Below are 21,841 nucleotides of genomic sequence, written 5' to 3'. Positions count from 1 at the left end.
ACCACTTCCAGCCTCGTGTCTGTCCTTCTGCTTTATCAAGTCAACATCCCATATCGTTTTGGATGCGACCACGAGCAGGTCGTCGAAATAGTGGAGAATGGACTTCTCACCGCTGGGCGTTGGTGACTCGATCGCCACATTGCAGCTTCAGAAATATATAGGATCTCTATCCGAAACCCGACATAGGCAAGTTAAATAGAAAAAAACCCATGATATGTGGCTCGAATCTAATACCGTGGCAGCATATCGAGACTAGAATGGGTCTATTGGATATCCCATTTTGCCAAGACTGGGCGCGTACAATTAGCGATCGTCATCCTCTCTGTGCTACTTGTTGCCAAGCATCTTATACAACGGTCTCTTTCGCGCGTAACTCGCCCAGAAGGAAATGTTTCGTCAATCTCGCAGCCGTTCGAGCTGTGCAGTCAAGTCTTGCGAGCGGCCACGCTAGCATTCATGATCGTTGCTGCAGTGCGACATGGCGCCAATTGGGCAAATGTTGCCATTTTAGCTTATGCCTTCTTGCTAGGTCTCGTTCGACTGGTCAATGATATTGAGTGGCGACATGTTGCTTTGCACCAGGTCAACTTCACATTGGCAGGGGCATGGCTGATCATTGTGGTGGGCGAGCTCATTCCGGCGGTCGACGCTGATGCAGACTTTGGCCTGAATATTATGATGATCTGTAGTGTCGCGACATTGAGTGCGGCTGTCTTCGTTGCACTCGTGACACCAAGAGATTGGATGCCCCCTTCTATGAACCTCGACTTCTCCGAAAAGACGGGCGCCCAAAAGCCATCGCCTGAAGAAACGTGTAGCTGGCTCGAATACTATGTCACGTATGAATGGCTTACGCCGCTGCTATGGAAGGGTGCTCGCCGCCAAATGACCATGGAAGAACTCCCCACGCTTCCGTGGTACGACGAACCACTGCTGCTTCTCGCTAGAATCCAGGATGCAAGGCGTAGATCTAGCTCCACCGTGGGCACGCTGTTTCGCTTCCTCTACAAAGAGCTCTTCGCCATGACCATATACGGTACTCTGGCTTTCACCATTGAGCTCGTGGCCCCGTATGCCCTATTTCGTCTCCTGCAATACATTGAGAGTCCATCGACCGCCACCATACGCCCATGGGTGTGGGTGATACTCCTTTTCGTGGGGCCTTTGACCCGTTCCATCACATTCCAACAGTATGTCTTTACATCGACGCGCCTCATTGTCCGGGTGAAGTCGGCCATGACCCAAGAACTGTACTATAAGGCAATGGGATCCATGGAATTGGACGACGATGTCTTCCAGGCTATGTCGTCAATAGGCAAGGGCAAGCCCGAAGAGAAGAAATCACAGGCAACCGCCACTGGTCGATTGGCGAACATGATGAGTGCCGACATCGACGCCATCATGAGCGGCCGAGACGTGATGCTTATTTTTGTGGGTATCCCGATCGGGACGATGGTTGCTCTTGTTGGCATGTACAAGCTTCTCGACTGGCCAGCTCTAGTTGGCATTGCGATGATGGGTGTACTATCGCCAGTTGGTGTAGTGCTTGCTCAGCGTATGGTGACCCTTCAAAGAAAGGAGCGACAAATCCAGGACTCCCGCATCTCTGCTATAACCGAATACTTGACATCCATCAGAGCGGTCAAGTACTTCGCTTGGGAGAATGCCGTGGTGAAGAGAATCAGCCAGATCCGCCTAGGCGAACAGAATCTTATCTGGAACGTCAATATGAAGTGAGTGTCTTCGCAAAACGGAATACAAATCGCCGACTAACCACTCTGCCAGCTATGTGTTGATAAACTTCCTCACAGAGGCTGTTCCCATCGCATCTCTTCTTATGATGTTTACTCTGCATGTGACTACTAGGAACCAACCCCTGACAGCAGATGTCGCGTTCACTGCTATTACGTTGATCCGGTCTATTCGTCGAAACCTAGCAATGGCCACGGGCATGTCCAGACAGATTACAGCAGCCGGCGTATCTCTGAAGCGAATCGATCGCTACTTCGACAACGTCACGCCTTTAACACAACACGACACTGGATCACTGCATATAGAGGATGCCACTTTTCGATTGCATAAGAAGGCGGCCTTTGCCCTCAAAAACGTAACAATCGACTTTGCTCAAGGTGGTTTGAACGTTGTCACCGGGCCGAGCGGGAGCGGCAAGTCGACGCTCTTGATGGCAATCTTAGGCGAGACCCTGGTGGAATCCGGCAGGGTCTCCAGCCCCAAAGACGTCGCATACGCTTCACAAAGCGCCTGGCTGCAGAGCGATACGATCCGCGGGAACATTCTGTTCAACAGTGAGTTCGAAGAGATGCGCTATAACCGCGTCATAAACGCATGCGGGCTGCCCATTGATTTCGACGAGTTCCCTGAACGCGACGAGACCGAGGTTGGAGAGAACGGTACATCCCTTTCGGGCGGCCAGAAGAGCCGTGTGGCTTTGGCCCGTGCCCTATACTCAAAGGCACCTGTCCTTCTCCTTGACGACATCTTCTCTGCTTTGGTAAGCGACTTCCGGACTCTGTTCTTTCCTATTCCAGCCTGTCTCGGGTGAGTTGAGTATGCGGCTCACTGCAGGGCTGCCTACGTCCTTCCGAGACAGACGAACCGACTCCTACTCTTGCAGCACTGACGCTAACGGTCGAAAGGATGCCAAAACTGCTTCATCGGTATGGGCAGACTGCTTCTGCGGGGAAATGCTCGAGGGACGGACCATCGTCCTGGTCACCCAAGTACCTTGGATACCCGCACAGGCAGACTTGGCTGTGTCCATGGAGAATGGCACGATAAAAGATATACAGCGAAATATAGGTGCCGTCCGCAAGCCAGTGTCTCTGAAGGAAAAGATCGTCGACAGCGGGGACGTTGATGCCACGGTAGAGGTGGCAGCTAGCCGTACCGTTGATCGAAATCCCAATGGACATGCAAACGGCACGAACGGTACGTCGAACATTACTGTGAAATCAGCGGAGGACAAGCGACGCGATGAAGTTACGCAAGAAGCGCTGAGCCTTGGGCCGACATCGCGCTTCCAGTTCTACAAGTACCTCCAGTACTACGGCAACCCCATCCACACGATATTTGCCCTCGCCTGCAGTTTTCTCTCGGTTGCGTCCGCTGTCGGCACCGGCCTCTGGCTCGCCGTCTGGGTCGGCGCCTACGACAAGCCGGGCGCAGTCAACGTCGGCTTCTACCTGGGCGTCTACGCGGTTTGGAGCTTCGGCGAGATCGTCCTCACCGGCCTCACCACCGTCGGCTACGAATGGGGCGGGTGGCACGCGGCCCGCACGCTGCACAGGACGTTCATCACGGCCATGATGAACGTGCCCCTGTCGTGGTTCAAAGCCACACCAGTCGGCCGCGTCGTCAACCGCTTCTCTCGTGACATGTTCTCGATCGACAAGTCGCTGCCCGCTTTGCTCCGATCTTGTCTCGAGGCTTTCATCCGTCTCTTCTTTCAGATCGCGGCGGTCGGCTCGGTTCTACCGGTTTTCATGATCCCAGCGGCATTCGTAAGTTTTATGAGCCCTCCTACTTGTTGCAGACTTGATCAAGACAACTTGCTTACTGGTGTTATAGTGCTGTTGTGTGGGTATAGTTGCTGGCGAGATGTATACCCGTACCGCCGTAGCCGTTAAGCGCCTCCTGGCATCATCGCAGTCACCCTTGTTTTCGCAATTTGCGGATAGTCTTGCGGGTATTGCGATTATCCGGGCCCGTTCCGGCATGTCCACCACATTCGGGGACCAACTTGCACAGAAGCTCCGCATCTACTCAGTGGCGGCCGAGTCTAGCTATAACTGCAACCGGTGGGTGGCCTTGAAGATTGACATGGCCACCACGCTGGTTACAGTCGCTGCCGGCAGCATTGCCATTGCTCAAGCAGGCACGGTGGCCGCTGGACTCGTGGGATTTTCTCTTACTAACGCCACGGTGAGCATCAGTCGTTCATTGCGAGCTATTGTGCGAAAATTGCTAATAATGTCTGCAGACGTTGAGCAGCTTGATCATTATGCTCGTAAGGGCGATGAACGAGTTAGAGGTCGAACTTCAAAGCGTATGTTACATGCCCTCTTTAATCCGTCATGCCTCCTTATAATACTGAACAGCTCTAGTTCCACCGCGTGCGAGAATATGCCTCTGTCGAGCCAGAGGAGAATCCGGAAGAATACGGCGAGACAGGACGCTACACCGACAATGAGAGCCTGATCATGCCCAAGAACTGGCCGAGGAGCGGAGAGATCGAGTTCCGCGATGTGACTATCAAGTATAGTGATGACGGCCCTGACATTCTGAAGAACATCAACCTCAAGTTCGCTGCTGGCGAAAGAGTCGCTGTGGTAGGACGAACTGGGTCGGGCAAGAGCACTCTAGTTTTGTCGCTGCTGCGATTTACTAACATTGCATCCGGTCAAGTGTTTTTCGACGGCGTAGATATCACGAGCTTCCCCCGCAAGAAGCTCCGCGATGCCCTAACAATCATCCCCAAGAGGCGGTCCTCTTCACAGGAGACGTCGGTTCGAATCTCAACCCAGGCGACGAGATTCCCGTCGAAGTGGTCAAAAAGGCGTTGCAGTACTGCAGCGGCATCGCTTCGTTCAAGTACGACGAGGATGCCACACCCGACAACGGTCAGCATCAGCACAACGGGGCGGAAGCGCAGGGCATCAACCTCTCCACCGCAGTGAAAGCCAAAGGCGACAACTTCTCTCACGGGCAGCGGCAGGTCCTGTCGCTTTGCCGGGCCCTCGTGCGCAAGAGCAAGCTCATGCTGCTCGACGAGGCCACCGCCAGCATGGACTACGAGACCGACCAGGGCATCCAGCAGGTCCTGCGCAAGGACCTGGGCGAGCACGGTCAGGACCGGACCTTAGTCACCATTGCACACCGTCTGAAGACCATCATCGACTACGATCGCGTGGTCGTGTTGAGCGCGGGTAACGTTATCGAGTAAGTAGTGAAAGCCTCGGCCACTCCCCCTCTCGGAATTTGTCGTATCTTGGAGCTCTTTGACTGATATATGTGATTCTTAGGAATGGAAGTCCCAAAGAGCTTTACGAGGCCAATGGACCATTCTACGACATGATGAAGCACAGCGGTGAGTTCGACGACCTGGTCAGTATTCTGGAGAGCAAAGGGTAGGATAGCAACTAGACGGGTAAGTGTTCTTGCTAGAATTAGCTTGGGAGAAGCAGCTGTTAGAGCTATGAAGTAGGATATTAGAGAATATTTTTAATATATTGTTGTTTTGCATTACAGGATAACATGTCCAGCAATGTGGAATGGAGTGGGTTTATACATAAATATGCATCTAACCGAATGCACCGGCTTACCGCACTCTCCACCCAGGCAACACCCAAACGAGTCAAAAGCACAAGACATTCATCACATCACATACATAGGAAGGAGTGTTCTGCCTCCTGAATCAATGCCAGGTGTGCCACCGACCAGAATTAACAACATTCGCAGGCCGATGCAACCACACCTACTCCTATGCAGTGTCTACGATATTTGTAGCGTCCAGACATAGGCTTGCAGTTCTAAGCTTCGATCATTCTCCATGAAGTTGGGTAAACATGGACGCCACAGATACCGATCGTGATGTCTGGGTTCAGCGAAATTCGGCAGACCTGATTGCAGAATTCGACCGCTCACTGGTCCCGTTCCTACGACAACGAGATGGCCAACTGCGGAGGAGAGTTCGAGCAAAAGAAGTCACGAGGCTGGTAGATCGTGTAAATGTTGCATGTTCAAACATTTTACGGGACGGCTGCTAATGGAAAACGAAATAGGTGCTGGACCCTTTCCAAGAACTTCCACAGTTGCTCGATCCTCATCTATCCAAGTTTGTTCCCATTTTAGCGGAGGCTTATCTGGAGCTACTTCAGGATCACCGGAAGTCAAGGGGGCTATCTACCCGTACTGAACTTCTTATGCCCATGCCCAACGCCATCTGTAGGCTCCTGTACGCGTTTTGCAAAATCCGCGGCGAGAAGGTTATCGTGAGATTCCCTCAACGTCGAGACGAGATATCTCGAGCTTCTCCTTTTCGCCCTCGAGGGGTCAGAAAAGGGAATTGCAGAAGCCGCAGACTCTGAGTCGAGCGACTCCTGGACCTGGCATGAAAGATACGTGGTGTTACTATGGCTCTCGCAGCTTTTCTTTGCACCTTTCGATCTTTCAACCATATCATCTGGCGATTTCGATGATTCAGAACGGCCTGTTCTGCCGGGCCTCCAATGGCCAGCGCAGATACCAGGTATCACTCTCAGGATTATTCCGCTGGCCCTGAAGTATCTTGCATCGCCAGGAAAGGAGAGATGGTGCAAAACTCTTCTCATACGGCTCGCAATGCGGAGAGATATGCAGGAAGCCGGCATCCTCAAGGCGCTTGTACATTGGGCTCTCTTTACTTTACGGCCACAAGCAGATGGGCCTGCAAACACTCCCTACTACTACATAGGAAGCCTCAGTTTCCTCGCTGGCGTTCTGCAAGCTGCAGCAGATACTTCCATGATGAACGCACTCCTGGGTCCGATCTACTATGCGGTCAATGGGGTTTCGTCTGACGACAACCCCACATTTGCCATGATCAAGGGCTCGGCACTTGCAAGAAAGATGATGATCAAAGTAACCAGGAGTGTCACCACTTTGGCACTACGGAAAGCGGACCAGACCATGACGGACACCGAGATGGTGGAGAGTTCCATTGGTTACCTACTTGAACACTTGGCAGACAACGACACCCCAGTCAGGCTTGCTGCTAGCAAAGCACTCAGTGTTATCACGTTGAAACTTGAGCCAGACATGGCTCTTCAAGTCGTCGAGGCTGTGCTAGAGTCCTTGAACAGAAATGTGCTGTGGGTCAAGAACCAATCGAACCCCCTCGGACCACGGACTCGAGACCTTACCTCTGTCGACCCTTTGGAGTGGCACGGGCTGATGTTGACATTGTCCCATCTTCTGTATCGACGTTCGCCTCCGCCTGAAAGTCTTGCCGATATAGTACAGGCTCTAGTCCTGGGCCTGGCCTTCGAGAAGCGGGGGATTTCAGGTGGTTCTGTTGGCACGAATGTTCGTGACGCTGCCTGCTTTGGCATATGGGCCCTAGCTAGACGGTACAGCACCTCGGAGTTACTACAAGTTCCTGTGAAGTCCACAGTGGTAGCCGAGGCCCACCCGGCATCTGCATCGACTTTGCAGCTGCTGGCCACCGAGTTGGTTATTGCTGCTTCTCTTGACCCTGCAGGAAATATAAGAAGAGGCTCATCTGCAGCTCTCCAGGAGCTTATTGGAAGACATCCGGATACAGTAGTAGAGGGAATCTCGATCGTGCAAGCTGTTGATTATCATTCTGTCGCTTTGCGATCTAGGGCCATTGACGAGGTTGCCCTGAACAGTACCAAACTATCCGCACAGTATGGCGTGGCCCTCATGGAGGGCTTACTCGGATGGAGAGGCGTTGGCGATATGGACGCTGTATCGCGAAGGGTTACTGCTGCTTCATTTGGCGCGCTCGGCGCGGAAATAGCACGCAATTCGCCCGAGCCCCTGAGCCGAATCACAGTATTTGCTGAATTTCTTGCAGGGAAGATCGCTTCGCTCCAGAAACGGCAAACCGAAGAGCGACATGGCCTCATTCTCAGCTTAGCTTCGGTGTTCGATACCATTCCCAGTCTGATCGCTTTGGGCGGCAACAACGGCGATTGGAAGTTGTTGCCGCTGGATAATTTCAGGACATACCTGGAATCTATGCTGAGTGAATTCAAGGCAAATGCATACAGGAAGCCTGAATTGATTGCAGAAGCACTTAGCAAAATTGTTGTGTCTTCTTACCCTATAGTTCTTGCAAGCTTCGATAGGGGCAATGAGACAAGCAACTCTGAAGGCCTCAACCATCTCTTGTCTGGCCCGACGATCTTATCAGCTGAGAACTCAGTATTGCTGAGAGCGTCTTTGCAGATGGTGGAAGATGCCAGGAAAGATGACACACCTGAATGGGACAACTTCACTGCTCTTATGCTTGAAGCGGTTGACACGTGGTTGGACATGCATGATTTGGAGGTGGTGGGCTCTTCGGCGCAAGCTGGGTTGACTCTGCTACTCCCTTTGTGCGCAATCCCAAAGGAACCACATACTTCAATCTTGGTGCGACAAAGTCAAATTCTCTACTTTCAACCGCAGCAAGCATGGCGACGGTTTCTTTCGTGCTCTCTCCGGGTCGTACCACATAATCGCTGCGTCGCTGGACACTACGACGGCGCTGGACCAGGCTACAACGGCAATATCGCACAGATGGTCCTCGGATATCTGGGTCGAAACCCATATTGCGATACTCCAGAGTCTTGTAGGCCAAGATATGTTGCGAGTGAAAGCTTCTAGCTTTATCCCTATCATACGAGAAGGCCTAGATGACTATACCACCACTGCCCGTGGAGATATCGGCTCCCATGTGCGACTAGAAGCGATCAGAGCCACCAAGACATTATGGGAACAAATTTTGGACACGCATGGCTTCGATGAGCTCTCTGAAAGTATTGCGAGTTTGTTACCTGGTATGCTCAGACTAGCCGCCGAAAAGCTAGACCGAGTTCGCATTGAGGCGCAGGCTGCAGTAGCTCTGCTCTTATCTCCAAGGTATGTATCCCCTTCAACGCATGACGATTTGACTGGCCAAGCGACTGATGATCTTCTAGTTCCGCTGCAGTCTTCCGTAATCTGTCATTTTCCTCTAAAGAGTATTTCCAGCATCTCTTGACACTGGATAGACCAGACGCCTTTCGAAAAGGGGTGGCTGAAAACTGGCCAACCAACGATATGGATTGTCTGTCTACGATGCTAGCGGGGTTGGTAACTTCAGCCGATACCGGCAATGAGGAATTGGTCATTGCTAGTCGCGCTGCAGTTGCCGGCTTTTTGCGACGAGTCAACTGGGAACCTGTCCAAGATTGTGGGAGCGCAATTGAAGAACCTCAAAATCCACCAAGGGCAGGATAGGGTGGTTGTGCCGACGCTCGAGCTGACTGCTTATCTTTTCCATGTTGGCGCATTGCACCGAAGCCAAGATATCAACTTACGCCAACTCTGCCTGCTTACGCAGAAAGCCTGTTACAAGACGGGAAATGTTCGCAAAATTGAGGCTTGCATCAAGGTCTACGGGGGTGTTGCGGCCGCCCAGGCGCGAGTCGACGGCACCGAAACGATGCCGCCTGAGCTGGTATCGAAAAGACAGGAGGGCATCACCGAAGCAAGACGGAGACTGGGGGCGTTGCTAATACACCCATGGCCTCACGTAAGAGCGCTGGTTGTCGACGAGCTCTGGGGACTGTCGTCGCCGGAGGAGCAGGCGTCAGAAGGGAGTGTGGCATCCAAGCTCCTCAGCGTGGACTGGGGTAGGAGCGAGAAAGCGTCAATCAAGAAGGTTGTGGGGGAGCTGGGGCTTGACTAATGAGAAGAGGGGAGTCGGAGTCGACAGTTACCGCCAGAATGGTTGGAGGGTGTGCAGGCCCGGCGAGGGACTAGCCGACATAGGAACAGCTTGCCTGCCCCAAGCCAGTTCTGGTTGCGTTCCAACGGTCCGAACGCATCTCGGATGATGTTGGATAACGTTCTGTTGGGGGCTTCGGCCACGGTACTGGTAGATAGATGGGTTGCATGTATGTATGTAATAAGCCTACAATCATGTCCACATGCCTATTCGGCGCCGTTCCAGTTGCCAGTCCCGTCTTCTCGGTATCGACTACTTAAACCAGACTAGTGTATAGTTCCCAGCACATTCTGGCAGAACGGCTGGTAGGGTTCCAATCAAACCACGGACCTGGTACTGTAGCACTGCACACAATCCTACCCGCCTGTCTTATCGCACACCATTTGCGAGAACGGGCATGTATGGATCTGCCTTTCAACCCTCCCCTGCCTCCTTTCTGCTCCCCCACGCCGGAAGCCTTTCCTACTCTCACACCGATGCCATTTTCACACGGTTCCGAAAACATAACTATCGTCGGGTGGGGCCGGTCTCGAGATAGTAAAGCATCTTGCGCCGCATTCAGCGCGTCTCGTAGCCAGCGGCGTCCGGCGTTTACCGGAAACGTAAATATTCGCCCTATGAAACATCCGTGGTCAATGACATGGAAACGGGCACGATACAATGATGCGGTATGTAAGTATGTAGTAGGAACACCCTTTGACGTTGTCATTTCCCGGATTTGAGGGGGCGCAGGGATCTCCACGCAGCGTGACAAATATATTCCCTCGAGGCTTCTGCGGTGGCCTGGCGGCGTCGAATTGGGCGCCAATGCCTACTTGCTCTTATCTTGCGTGAGTGCTTAGCCAAGATGCCAGCACCAGGCCTGCAGGCTAGTCTCAGCCATGGTCTTTCTTTTCGTCTTTCTTCTCAACAAGCAGTACTCCGTAGGCAGCCGAGAAATGTCTCGACTCGGCAGGTCGCAGAACGGCCCGTATCTCAGCCCCAGCACGCTAATAGCAACGAATATGCACATCGAGTGAGGACAGTCCAATCTCGAAGGGAAGTTAGTGCCGATAGTGCCTGTACTATGTAGAAGTCCCCAAACGTCGGGCCCGATCATGGGCTGGTGCAAGTCAAACATCAGCACCAGCATCAGTCTCGTCGCAGATACCTGCACACTTGTGTACATATGTAGGCTGACCCGACTGGCGGAATCGCGGAACAGCGTCTGCGCTTGGCTGTCCGTTGCGCTCCACTCTGACAGGGCCTCGGAACATGGGCAAGGGGTGGGAGGTGGGAGAAGCGAGCCTGTAGCCAACCACCAGCCTCTCCAGATCATGTTTAGGTTCGTTGCACCAGCCCGAACGATACCGCTCCTCCATCCCCTTGGCTTGGAAGGTCTGGCACACATCACTCTTCGAAACCCTGCATTCGGCTATCAGTCCAGTGAGAGTGGCCAGCCTCCGAAAATGCCCACCGAGGGGGGACTGCAGCGCCAACCTGGCTGGCTTCTGGCTGGCTGGTAGCCCTCGCTGTGACGGAATGGTTGCTACATTGATTGCTATTATTACCTGCTGGCCCGCCTTGCCCTCCCGTTCTACTACACACACTGCGCGTGCTGCCTCTCTCGCAAATGTCACGACTCGACTTCTTTTACTTCTGGACGACCAGCCGGTAAAATTGCCAAACTTGTTGATCTGATTTGATATCATGTTCAATTCACTGTCGCTAGTGTCACAACCTCGAATTCCTACAAGTCCGGGTTACTCATGTCACCGATTCCGTCGAGACCTTGGCCATTAGTAGGTCACAGACCACCCGAACGTCATCAGCCGGCCCTCTGTCCCCGGATTTTGCGACTTGCGACTTGCGACCCAGCGGCACCCGGGGTTGACCTATGTTTCTTGGACGGCCTGAAACTACATACCGGTTCCGGCTCTGCATTCGACGCGCACTGGGACGCCTGTAGACGTTTCCCTCTCCCCGCTCGTCCCCTCTACGGAGGTTGACGGGCGTGGTGTCTAAGTCGAATAGAGCGCAACGGAAAGAGAAAAAGAGAGAGAGAGAGAGAGAGAGAGAGAGAGAGAGAGAGAGGGAGCGCGCGCGAGAGACGGAAGCAACAATGGGCCTCTACTCCGCCACCGGAGTTGCACAGCTTCACCCAAAACAAACCGACACTACTGGTATGTTGGTGGATAACGCTGCTTTGTGCAACTATTATCTTCCTCCGCGTGTCGGGCCGGTTCATACGTTCGGAGAAGCTATTCGCAGAAGACCGGACCGCCGCGCTGGCCTTGATCCCATTGTTCTTGCGCATGGGATGCGTTCACGTCATCCTCATCTACGGCACCAACAATGCGCAATTGCCGCCCGGCCTGAGTGATGAGGAGATGCAAAGAAGAAGTGTAGGCAGCGGCTTAGTGCTGGCGAGTCGGAGCTTACACGCGGCCACGTAGGTTCAAGCACCCCGGCCCATATCATCAGAGCATATTGCTGACCTTACTTCGTCCCAACTTTATCAGATTGTGGATTTTGAAGAGTGCCATCCTGGACTTCTTCAAACGATTAACCAGCACCAGCTGGAAACGGTCTCACGAAGTCATTCTGCTCATCATCAGGTGCTCTTTGTGTGCAACATTTGTTGCTGTCCTGATTTCGGATCTCACAGAGTGTCGTCCGTTTCGCGCATATTATCAAGTGCTACCAGATCCTGGCGGCCAGTGTCGGCAGGGCTATGCCCAACTGATTACCATGGCGACATGCAATGTGCTCACCGATTTATTGCTCGTCTTTTTCCCGGTCTCGATTATAATCCGGAGCCACATGAAGGTCAAGCGCAAAGTGCAGCTCGTGCTGCTGTTCTCTTTGAGCTTGGGCGTTGTGGGTGTTACGTTATACAGGATACCACATGTCATATGGCAGCATGGAGACCAACAAATCCGCTCACTGCTTGCTTCCGTCGAGATCCTCATGGCAACAACAGCCGCCAACGCCCTCGTCTTGGGATCTTTCGTCCGAGACCGTGGGGTCAAGAAGAACAGGTTCAGATACGGCTCGGTCGTAGCAGAGTCCATCGAAGGTTCCGCATTGTCAGCGAGAAGACCCACCGCCGGCAGTCGACATTGGGGGAGCGATGAGGACTTGGTGAGGGATCCTAGGACTTCGAGCGGACCTTGAACTGCGTGACGCAATCGGTCCTGGGAAGCGGAGTGACGGGCTGAAGTACACACCCGCTCCCATAGCCAAGATCCCCGACGATATGCGGGACTGGCATTTCCCTCAGCGGCAACGTAGCAATGCGGAGCGAAGTGACGACTCCTCCCTACTCCCCAGCAGCCCCTGGAGCCCTTCTAGGAGCAACTCCTCCACCACGCCCCGTCGGGTGTCCTTCTTCGACGTGGGTGGTTTGCTGGAAGAGCAGGAGCAGGGGCGCAGTGTTCGGAATAGCTATGGTTCGAGTCTTGACCCGCTCTCTCCAACTCGTAGTGCGCCATCCCCTACCATGCCTGCCACTGGTACGGGTTTCCGACGCGGCTCCCAAGCACTATTGCAGGACCTCAGTGGCCTCTTGACCACTTTCGGGCCTAAACCACAAGCCAGGCCAAGCTCTGCCAGTCCACCAACAAATTCCGGGACTGAGCTCGAGACGATACCACAGCACCCTCGAGAGTCTGTGTATGACCCAGCAGATACGCGCTATCAACCAGCATTGGTTGACGCAGGTGGCCTTCTGAAATAGACCCTCGGTCAAGGCCACCACTTACTTAACACCGACGAGCAGGGCTGATTAGGACCAGCCTTATCATATACGATATACAACCTGACTATACCAGGCAACCCGATTGATTGTACCACCACACAGTACCCATGGAGTTTCGGAGAAAGCCAGCTTGGAGCAAATGGCTATACTATATGGCAACGGAGAATATTAATCTGTACAACTAACCGATCAAGAGACCGGGCAACGGCGTTAGTGTTCTGGAGTTCTGGGAGATCCGTAACTTTTCTTCCTGTTTCCTTTGTTTGGTTATTCTTTTTGCTTTTTCTATGTCTTACGGGGCCGATTGCATATCCAAAGGGAGAATCTTCTTCTCATGACTGTATGGCTGGAACGAACACATGAAATGTCTTATTATATACCCGCTCCAAAGAGGAAGAGCGATGCTCCCCTGGCCGGTGGAGATCATCGGGACAGGCGAGAGCTGCCGTTTTGTTTCTATGTCGCTGTTGTCGGTTTCTTATTCAACGCCTGACATTTTTTGGCAGTCGTCTGCAATGTTGAGCTATTAGTTAGCTATATACCCCCTCGAGAGGCTGTGTCGACACTGGATTTACAGGTTTTACGGATTTTCTATCAAGACTAGAGCAAACAGAAATGGAGATGGTTAAAGTATACTCGATACACCTAACGGCTCTATATTGTGTTACATGTATACATGCACTTGATCGTCCGGAGCTGTCATCTCGTCTGAAGGAGACCATGAGTGGCCATGCTTCAAAACTTAAGGCTATCAAGGATTACCCTACCAACATACTATCGAGACTGGATGAACAGCAGTAGGAAGTGAGCTGCATCAGTCAGCCCTCATCAGACGTCTCTTCTGGTGGTGGCAGGACAGATCTTGACCGTGGTCTGGGACCGTAACAACCCAACGACGATCCAGGCCCACGGATCGAGTCACTACACGCGAATCTTCAGATGCTGCAAGTAAACCACACACCCCCTCAAAGAAAGGGGCCACCCGCTGGAGGCCCGGCTGTTTCTCAAGACAGACTTGGTCAAATGCAAAACAATGCTTTTGCATAGGTAGTCATTAAGCAACTACTCCATATCTTGAGAAGTACATCTTTCTTGGGAATCCGTGAAACGCCAACCCAACCAAGTAAAGCAAGCAACCATGCTCATGCGACGCCATTCTGAAGTTCAACTTTGTGTCCACTCTAGCCAGGCCAGGAATCTTTTCGTATTAATTCATCTCCTTTCCTTCTCCCTCCCCCTCTCTTTTTTTATACACACAGGCGATAACTAGCGTAACGTCCGGCCGTTTCACTCTTTCGGATGATCTTGACGACCTGGCCGCGCTTCATGCCGAGGTACTTGGCGACGGGGTCGCGGACGAGGATACGCGGGAGCTGGGTCTCCTTGAGGCGGTAGCGCTTGAGAAGGGCGGCCTTCTCGTCGCGGCTGAGGATGACGTGACGGGGGACGAGGTCGTGGTGAGTGATGTTGATGAGCAGATCGTCCTCGAGGAACCACTCGATGGCAGTCCACTGGGCGAACTTGGCAATCTCCTTCTTGGCCGAGGACGAGACGGCGACGTTGCTGACGAGGACGCCCGCGGCGTAGTTGTGCTCGGCGCAGAACTTGCCGAACTTGCGCATCTGCTCCGCGCCCAGCGTCGACTCGTCCAGGAACTCGATCCAGATGGTGCCGCAGTCCGAGCCCGGGCTGGGGTCGTTGGGCGTAGCGGGCTTTTGGAACTTGCGCATCATGTCGTCGCTCGGGCGCGCGGAAAACTTAAGCAGACTGCGGCTGTTGGCAGGGGCGAAGCTGGTCAGCACATATAAACCCCCCAAGCGCGTGGTATGCAGAGAGTTGCTTACTTCACAGTGCCTTCGTTAGATATGTATCGTTCCCGGAACCTCTCCAGGGGCAAGTTGACCTCTTCTTGGGTAAGTTCGTAGCCCTGTAGAAGTTGGATGCTGTTAGTATTCCGCCACGCGTGCCGATGAAGGCAACAAACGCCATTGCGGCCTCGAGTAAATACAGGCAGATGGACGGTGTGAGGCGGGCAGGAGGGGACGTACTCTATCAGCGGCCATTTCGTGAACGGTCCTCCATGCTCGCCAAGTTCGAACAATGGAGCGCTCGTTGGCTTCCCGGTTGGCATCCTCCTGGTCGGCCATATTTGGGTATTAGATAGAAATCGAGAGACTTGGACTGCGGTGGTGTGCAAGGGCAGCTGGCTAGGCGAAATGAAGTAAGTAGCCGCCGGCGAGGTGGTGGTGGTGTTGCGGTGATGTGGTTGAAGGGTTGGCTTGACTGTGCTCTCCGCGGAATTGAATGCTGCTATCAGCCTCGCATCAAAGAAAAATTGTCGAGCGCAGCAGCGCGTCCAAAAAAGCAGCCCAAGGCTTGCCAGGTACCGAGAGCACCGACTTTTTTAGGCTCTCGGCTACTGGAGAGCCATCGGCGCACCAATCAGAAACGCTGGAGCTCGAGACTGGCACTGGCCAAAGCCGACCCAGAAATACGTTGTCGGGGTCCCGCTCTACTTTCTTAAGTACATAACCTATTCAATTGACAGATGCCTAATGCTGGTATCGGTGGGAGAAAACCCGCCCCCACTACTCCGTGTTCCCAGCAAAACCACAACTGCAAGCGATTTCAACCAAACCCCAGTGCTTGTACATGGGATGGCGCAATGGTCATTGAAGTTCTGTATGCACGTCTTCTGCTGCATTTACATCCCTAGAGCAGGTGTTGATTTCAGAGGGTCTGCTAGGTGTAGGATAGTTGCTCGATAGAAAGACGGAACGGGTTTGGAGAAATGGAAATTTTAGAAAAGGCCACTTTTCGCTCTCTTCCCCTTCCCTTATTCAGTGAACCTAGTCTACTCGATGGACCCTTGAACTGGCAGACTGGACTGGACTGGACTGGACTGCTCTGAAGGGACCTACCGAACCGACCAGCCGATAGACAGACAGAGAGGAGAGAGAGAGAGAGCGAGACACACACACACACACACACACACACACAGAGGCACAGCACCAAGCACCCAAGAGAACTGCTGGTCTTGTTGTAGTCTGGCCTTTCTTGCCGCCGCCTGCCCTTCCTTCCACCATCTCGGTTCGTTCTCCTCCCACCTCGTACCTCGTGGCCCTCCTCCCTCTTTCCCTCGCAGAAAAGCGCCCGTCTTGTGTGAATGACCTGTGAATAATCCAGGGAGCATCTGCTTTTCTTCCCATATTCAATATCGCTTGGACTTTTGTTGGCATCATTCAATTGATCGTCAACTACCCTCGCTTTTTCTCGACTCCCTACGTTATACAAGAAAACCCCCTCGACCTGCTAGGTTGACTTTTTCTTCCCACGCACAACAACCACCCTTCCGGTCAATTTTGACTTGATTCTTCTTCCCACTCATTCATAATGGCTGAAGTCGCTCCCACCCCCGCTGCCACCAAAGTGGAACACAAGAAGCCCGAGAAGCCCGATGTCGAGCTCTTCAACGAGCGCCTGGCCAAGGCCGAGAAGGAGCACAAGGCCGTTATGGAAAAGTACAATGCCATCAAGGCCAAGGTCGAGATCGCCGTCCCCAACAAGAACAAGGAGACCCAGACCCCCACCCAGAAGCGCCGCGCCGAGCTCATTGCTCAGCTTCAAGAGATCCGCAGCAAGCAGGGTGTTGGCAAGAACGCCCGCAACACCAAGATGGACCAGCTGAAGCGCCTCGACGAGCAGATGCGCTCCCGCATTGCCGAGCAGAAGACGGCCCGCGGCAAAGTCAACTTCAAGAGCGCCGAAGATCTCGACCGCGAGATCGAGCGCCTCGACAAGGAGGTCAGTGGCGGCATGATGAAGCTCGTCGACGAGAAGAAGGCCCTCACCGAGATGTCCAACCTGCGCAAGCAGCGCAAGAACTTCGCCCAGTTCGACAACTCCCAGAAGGGCATTGACGACCTCAAGGCCAAGATCAAGGAGCTCAAGGACAGCATGGACGACCCCGAGGCCCGCGCCATGAGCGAGCAATACACCAAGCTTCAGACCGAGCTTGACGAGATCAAGGCCGAGCAAGACGAGGCCTTCAAGAACCTCAACGCCCTGCGCGACGAGCGCACCAAGCTCCATGCCGAGCAGCAGGAGAAGTGGACCGCCGTCAAGCAGCTCAAGGACGAGTTCCACGCCGCCAAGCGCGCCAACGCCGAGTACGAGCGGGAAGCCCGTAACCGTGCCCGCGAGCGACAGCGTCTCGAGCGCGAGAAGTACGACAAGGAGAAGAAGATGGAGCGTGCCCAGAAGATGCTGTCCGAGGCCAGCGAGCCCGCCTACCTTGACGAGATTCGCCGCGCCAACAGCTTGCTGCACTTCTTCGACCCCTCCACGGCGCCCGCCGAGAAGGATCCTCTCCTGGCCAACAGGGGCTTGGCCGCCGAGGCCGCTCGCAAGGTCGACGATTCCGGTCTCAAGGGCATGAAGGTTGTCAACAAGAAGACCGACGAGGAATACATGCCTGCCGTTAAGAAGGGCAAGAAGAACAAGAAGAGCGAAAAGGCTGCCCCTGCTGAAGGCAAGAAGGCTGGTGCTTTCAACTGCCCGCCTTCGGTCATTGAGGACTGCTCTTCCATGAACATTGAGCCGCCCATGAGCGCCGCTGAGATCCCCGAGGTCGTCAAGCAAGTTAAGGAGAAGCTTGACCACTGGAAGAACGACCAAAAAGCCCAGACTCAACGCGTAAGTAGCCCAAAGACACGACGACAGTATTTGTGTATATTTGCTAACAGATGTCTTCGCAGAACGTTGACAAGGCCAAGAAAGAGATCGAGCGTCTCGAGGCCGAAGAGGCTGCCGAGAAGACCAACGGTGTCAACGGCGAGAAGAAGGATGACGACAAGGTCGAGGCTGTTACGGCGGACCTGAAGGAGACTTCTGTGGAGGATAAGAAGGAATAGGCTTCTAACAAGTCTCCTCCCGACGAGTTCTCCAACTCGACTGACACCCGCGGCATCAGCCCGGGAGATGGTCCAGGAACAGGCAACTGTTCAGATGACTCCGAATCTCATTATCTGCCTTCCCTCACCTATTCGGCTTCCACCAGGTCTACATATTCCTCTTCCTCCAACACCCTAGCGGGAAGGTAGCCCTTTTATTTGCATTTTGCATTGTCTTCGGAACTGGTAGCATGGGAGCGTTGGGGCCTTCTTTTTTCATCATCCAGGCCCCTCCAAAAATTCTCTTGAGCCTTTTTTTTTTTTAGGTGCACTTCTTCCGTATCTTTTCCTCCTTAGCATCCTTCCCGGTATAGCCTGGTTTTTCTTCGTTACGTTGATCACACGACCGAGAACAAAAAGGATGGTGGCATGGGAAAGGGGAAAACAAAAGTTAGCATCCATGACTACTGGGGGCTATATAATAATCTATAGGGTTGGGCGAATATACAAAACATGACAAATCCGTATGTATTGAAAATGTTGCAACGTCGTGTCACTATCATATTCTACGCTAGCCATTTCCTGGTCTTGATATGCCCCATCCCTTCTGAATACATCAAAAGATGATGACTTTGTACTGATGGGTTTGTGGACTGCATGGAGCTTAGAATTATTCCTCACCTTTTGCCAATTAGTCTACAGAGCTATGGTTCGAAAGGCAAAGGCAAAGGCAAAGGGGTTCTTAGGCACACAATGATGCGATGTCGGAATTCCAACTTGGATGACATGCATTTGCTCTATGTACCCTGGCTCTTGAAATGCCCTTCCAATTTACCCACGCCTGTCGATTCGATGACTAGGCAATACTGTCCCTTTCCCAAACCTTTCCCCAAATTTGTGGCTAGATTTCTTGTCCTACTAATCAACCCCCTTCTCCGTGTCCTCTGCTTGATTTCCACCCTTTTACGAGCCATGTCAACCCGGGTTTCGTTGTTATGCAGCCGCTTCCCCTCTTTCAGTGAATACTCCACCATACCGTCCACCGTCTGCCTTCATTCCGACAACCATGGCTACCAGCAGCAGCCGCTGCTGACAATGAGATAATCGTGTCGAGGCAAATGCAGAGAAGCAGGGACACTTGACGAACTCCTGGAACTCCCATAACAATTGGAAAAAGAAAAGGGGCCACTTGGTCATGGGCCTGAACCAAGAAATACACGGTTCGCTATGAATGGTAAATGACAAAGCGCCACCACTTGCAGCTCGAGCCTGCCGCTATGCTGAGAAATAAAAGGGGGCCTGGACATGGTATGCGCGGCATGCAGAGTCGTCCATCTCGGGGGAAATTTGAGTTGATAAAATCATAATTGTCATTTTTCTTTTCGTAGGCGTCATGGAAATGGTTTGATTTGTATTACACAGGTGAAAGTGATCGCACATCCACCCCTTTTTGATGGACATGGGCTTCGCTGCCAAGAAAGCGTGATCTGGAGTCCGTGGATGGGGGTGAGAGGCGGGCCAAATGAGTCATATGGGAGTTGATGTGGCGAGTATGCCGCAAGAATAAGGAGACACCAGGGCTATTTTCAGGGATACCCATAATATGTCGAATGCGCTGGTGGCCGGAACATCCTCCTGGAGCTCGGGGGAGGAACCGAGGCAATACCGCTCATGCCCATGGGAGGCATAGGGATAGGAGGTCCTGGCGTTCTTCGGTTGAATGGCGGCGGTGTTCTCGAAGGCAATGGCGCGTGACGCGGCGGCGGTGCTTCCCTCTCGAAGCTCTCGTTCGGCAGAGGGGGGCCTTGGACACTCCTGCGATTCGTCTTGCGCGAGCCACCTGTTAAAGCGCTCAGAGGCGGATCCCTCACAGCCCCATCGTCGTCTTGTGGGAGGCTCAGCTCGACCAGACTATAAAAGTACTCGAGCACTTCGGGATACCGTTGCACGCTGGATCGCCAATCCTCGTCTATCCCTCGTTTCAAACTTTGCTCAGCTTGAGCAAGCTCGCTAGGGTGAGGCTGTGCTTGGTAGTAGTGCCAGGCTTGGGCGGTGATACGATCCATGTGTTGCGCGTGGGCTTGTTTCCGTCGTTCTGTGAGCAACCGGAAGTATTCCAGGATATAATCTTGGGCATGACCTCGAACCCAAGTACTAATATATCCCGTCAGTCAAGTTCTAGGCAGGACAGGCAGTCGACCTTTGGCAGGGAAGGGTTCTTCTAACCGTATATCATTATACATGGACTGCATTACGCGGGACTCAGCCTGGCGAACAGCGACCTCCAAACCTTTGGCCTCACATTCACATTGATGCGACGCCGGCGCCTGGCAAATGGCACAGTCTGGATCCATCCTGACGATGGACTTGCGGGGTTTACGGTCCCTAGGATACATCTTAGCTGAGAAAAGCCGGAGGCGGCGGCGAAAGGTTGAGTTCGGGAAGGTTGCCGGATAGCATGGGTTGTGTAGGCATATGTGTACATGTAACTATTGTACAAGAAGAGTTTCTCTAACCGACCCCACAAAGGGTCTCATGGCACGAGCGAGAGGGGAGGGGAAGCAAAAGGGAAGAGAAGAAGACAAAGTAAAGACGTGGCATGGCAACTGACCTGACTTATGATAACGAAGGTCGAGCTACAGTAACGCCAACGACACGCGACAGAAGTCCCCGTCAGTGACAGCGAAGGGGAAGAGAGATGCAGTAGCAGCAAAAGGCGTGGGAGGAGCCAGAAGAGAGAAGTGGACGAGGAGTCGGACAACAAATTGGCTTAGACGCAGTTGCCATGCAGCAAGTACATAACAGACCGCCCTCGTAGGCGTGACGTTGGTAGCGGGAGCAGCAAATAAGGGCGCAAGTGAAAGCTCTTTGGTCCGATACGGTTGTATCATGTAGTGACCTGGTGGTTCAGCCTGCACATCCGGCGTGTGGGGTGTCGCGAGGGGGGAGAGGAGGGTAGGGGGTGGGAGCGAGAGGCTCGACGGTTGCGTTGCTGTGCCCGGGAGACGAGGGAGAGATGCCGTGTTAGTGGTAAGAGGCAATCGGTGGATCGCCCAAGAAGTGTAGGTGTCTGAACTATTGCGGAACGGGAGTCGTGAGAGGCTGGGAGGCTGGTCGTCATGCAGATGAAGCTGCACCGAGGTCCCACTAGAAGCCAATTGATAGACCGGAGATAGACCAAGAGAGCCTCTTGCCAAAGGGTAAGGGTCGAGAAGGCACTTGTGGGAGCGCGTGCGTGTGCGTGTGTGCCCAGCGAAGCCCGATGTGATGCGTTTTCCCTTCTGTCTCTCTCTCTTTCTCTCTCTCTCAGGATGCTCTTGCGTTGCGTTGCGTTGCTTTTTTAGCGAGCGAGCCGGCTGGACAGGACATAAGCTTGCCGATACGATACTCCACGTTCGGCCACCAGGAGCAGATGGAGCCGATAGAACAGCTGTCGTGGCTCGAATCGAAGGGGGGCAGTGCTAGTATGCAAGTGGAATGAATGGCAACCCAATCCCAACGTGCATGATCCGCCCGATATTACCCCACGAACGAACCAGTGAGGGATACAGGCATGTACCAAGCCAACTTGGGCAGGAAGACTGAAGGAAGGAGAAGAAGAAGATGGGAGAGTGTCAGACTCCGACTTGTCAGCAGAACAAGAAGGGAGGACGGCGGAGAAGACGAGGAGTAGAAGAAGGACCAAGAAAGCAGAAAGCAGAGAGCAGAGAGCAG

General features: G+C 53.3%; 6 protein-coding genes across 6 annotated transcripts; 4 read left to right on the top strand and 2 right to left on the bottom strand.

Annotated features, from left to right (window-relative positions):
* Window positions 1-243: 243 nt before the first annotated feature.
* PG998_003317 (multidrug resistance-associated protein) lies at window positions 244-5,151 on the top strand (the record flags this gene model as incomplete). Its single annotated transcript, XM_066870135.1, has 8 exons — window positions 244-1,733; window positions 1,786-2,512; window positions 2,658-3,521; window positions 3,589-3,942; window positions 4,001-4,066; window positions 4,125-4,526; window positions 4,553-4,959; window positions 5,043-5,151. Coding segments are annotated over 8 exons (4,419 nt in total), but the record flags the coding sequence as incomplete, so codon positions are not given.
* Window positions 5,152-5,585: 434 nt separating this feature from the next.
* On the top strand, window positions 5,586-9,457 carry PG998_003316 (uncharacterized protein; the record flags this gene model as incomplete). The annotated part of the gene is made up of 6 exons (XM_066870134.1): window positions 5,586-5,744; window positions 5,802-6,071; window positions 6,166-8,120; window positions 8,194-8,646; window positions 8,706-8,859; window positions 8,915-9,457. The coding sequence occupies 6 exons, from the start codon at window positions 5,586-5,588 to the stop codon at window positions 9,455-9,457; spliced, it is 3,534 nt and encodes a 1,177-aa protein (XP_066733884.1).
* Window positions 9,458-11,571: 2,114 nt separating this feature from the next.
* PG998_003315 (integral membrane protein PTH11) lies at window positions 11,572-13,214 on the top strand (the record flags this gene model as incomplete). Its single annotated transcript, XM_066870133.1, has 3 exons — window positions 11,572-11,927; window positions 11,998-12,619; window positions 12,681-13,214. Coding segments are annotated over 3 exons (1,512 nt in total), but the record flags the coding sequence as incomplete, so codon positions are not given.
* Window positions 13,215-14,482: 1,268 nt separating this feature from the next.
* Window positions 14,483-15,382, bottom strand: PG998_003314 (uncharacterized protein; the record flags this gene model as incomplete). The annotated part of the gene is made up of 3 exons (XM_066870132.1): window positions 14,483-15,008; window positions 15,080-15,162; window positions 15,284-15,382. The coding sequence occupies 3 exons, from the start codon at window positions 15,380-15,382 to the stop codon at window positions 14,483-14,485; spliced, it is 708 nt and encodes a 235-aa protein (XP_066733882.1).
* Window positions 15,383-16,628: 1,246 nt separating this feature from the next.
* PG998_003313 (uncharacterized protein) lies at window positions 16,629-18,148 on the top strand (the record flags this gene model as incomplete). The annotated part of the gene is made up of 2 exons (XM_066870131.1): window positions 16,629-17,930; window positions 17,993-18,148. The coding sequence occupies 2 exons, from the start codon at window positions 16,629-16,631 to the stop codon at window positions 18,146-18,148; spliced, it is 1,458 nt and encodes a 485-aa protein (XP_066733881.1).
* Window positions 18,149-19,713: 1,565 nt separating this feature from the next.
* PG998_003312 (uncharacterized protein) lies at window positions 19,714-20,193 on the bottom strand (the record flags this gene model as incomplete). The annotated part of the gene is made up of 1 exon (XM_066870130.1): window positions 19,714-20,193. One exon carries the CDS (start codon window positions 20,191-20,193, stop codon window positions 19,714-19,716), a length of 480 nt encoding a protein of 159 aa, XP_066733880.1.
* Window positions 20,194-21,841: the final 1,648 nt, after the last annotated feature.

The sequence above is a fragment of the Apiospora kogelbergensis genome (assembly GCF_038363985.1).
Source record: "Apiospora kogelbergensis strain CBS 113332 chromosome Unknown utg000002l_segment0_segment0, whole genome shotgun sequence".
NCBI lineage: Eukaryota > Fungi > Ascomycota > Sordariomycetes > Amphisphaeriales > Apiosporaceae > Apiospora > Apiospora kogelbergensis.
Note: the sequence above shows the minus strand (reverse complement) of the source record. Positions and strands in the feature narration are given on the sequence as shown.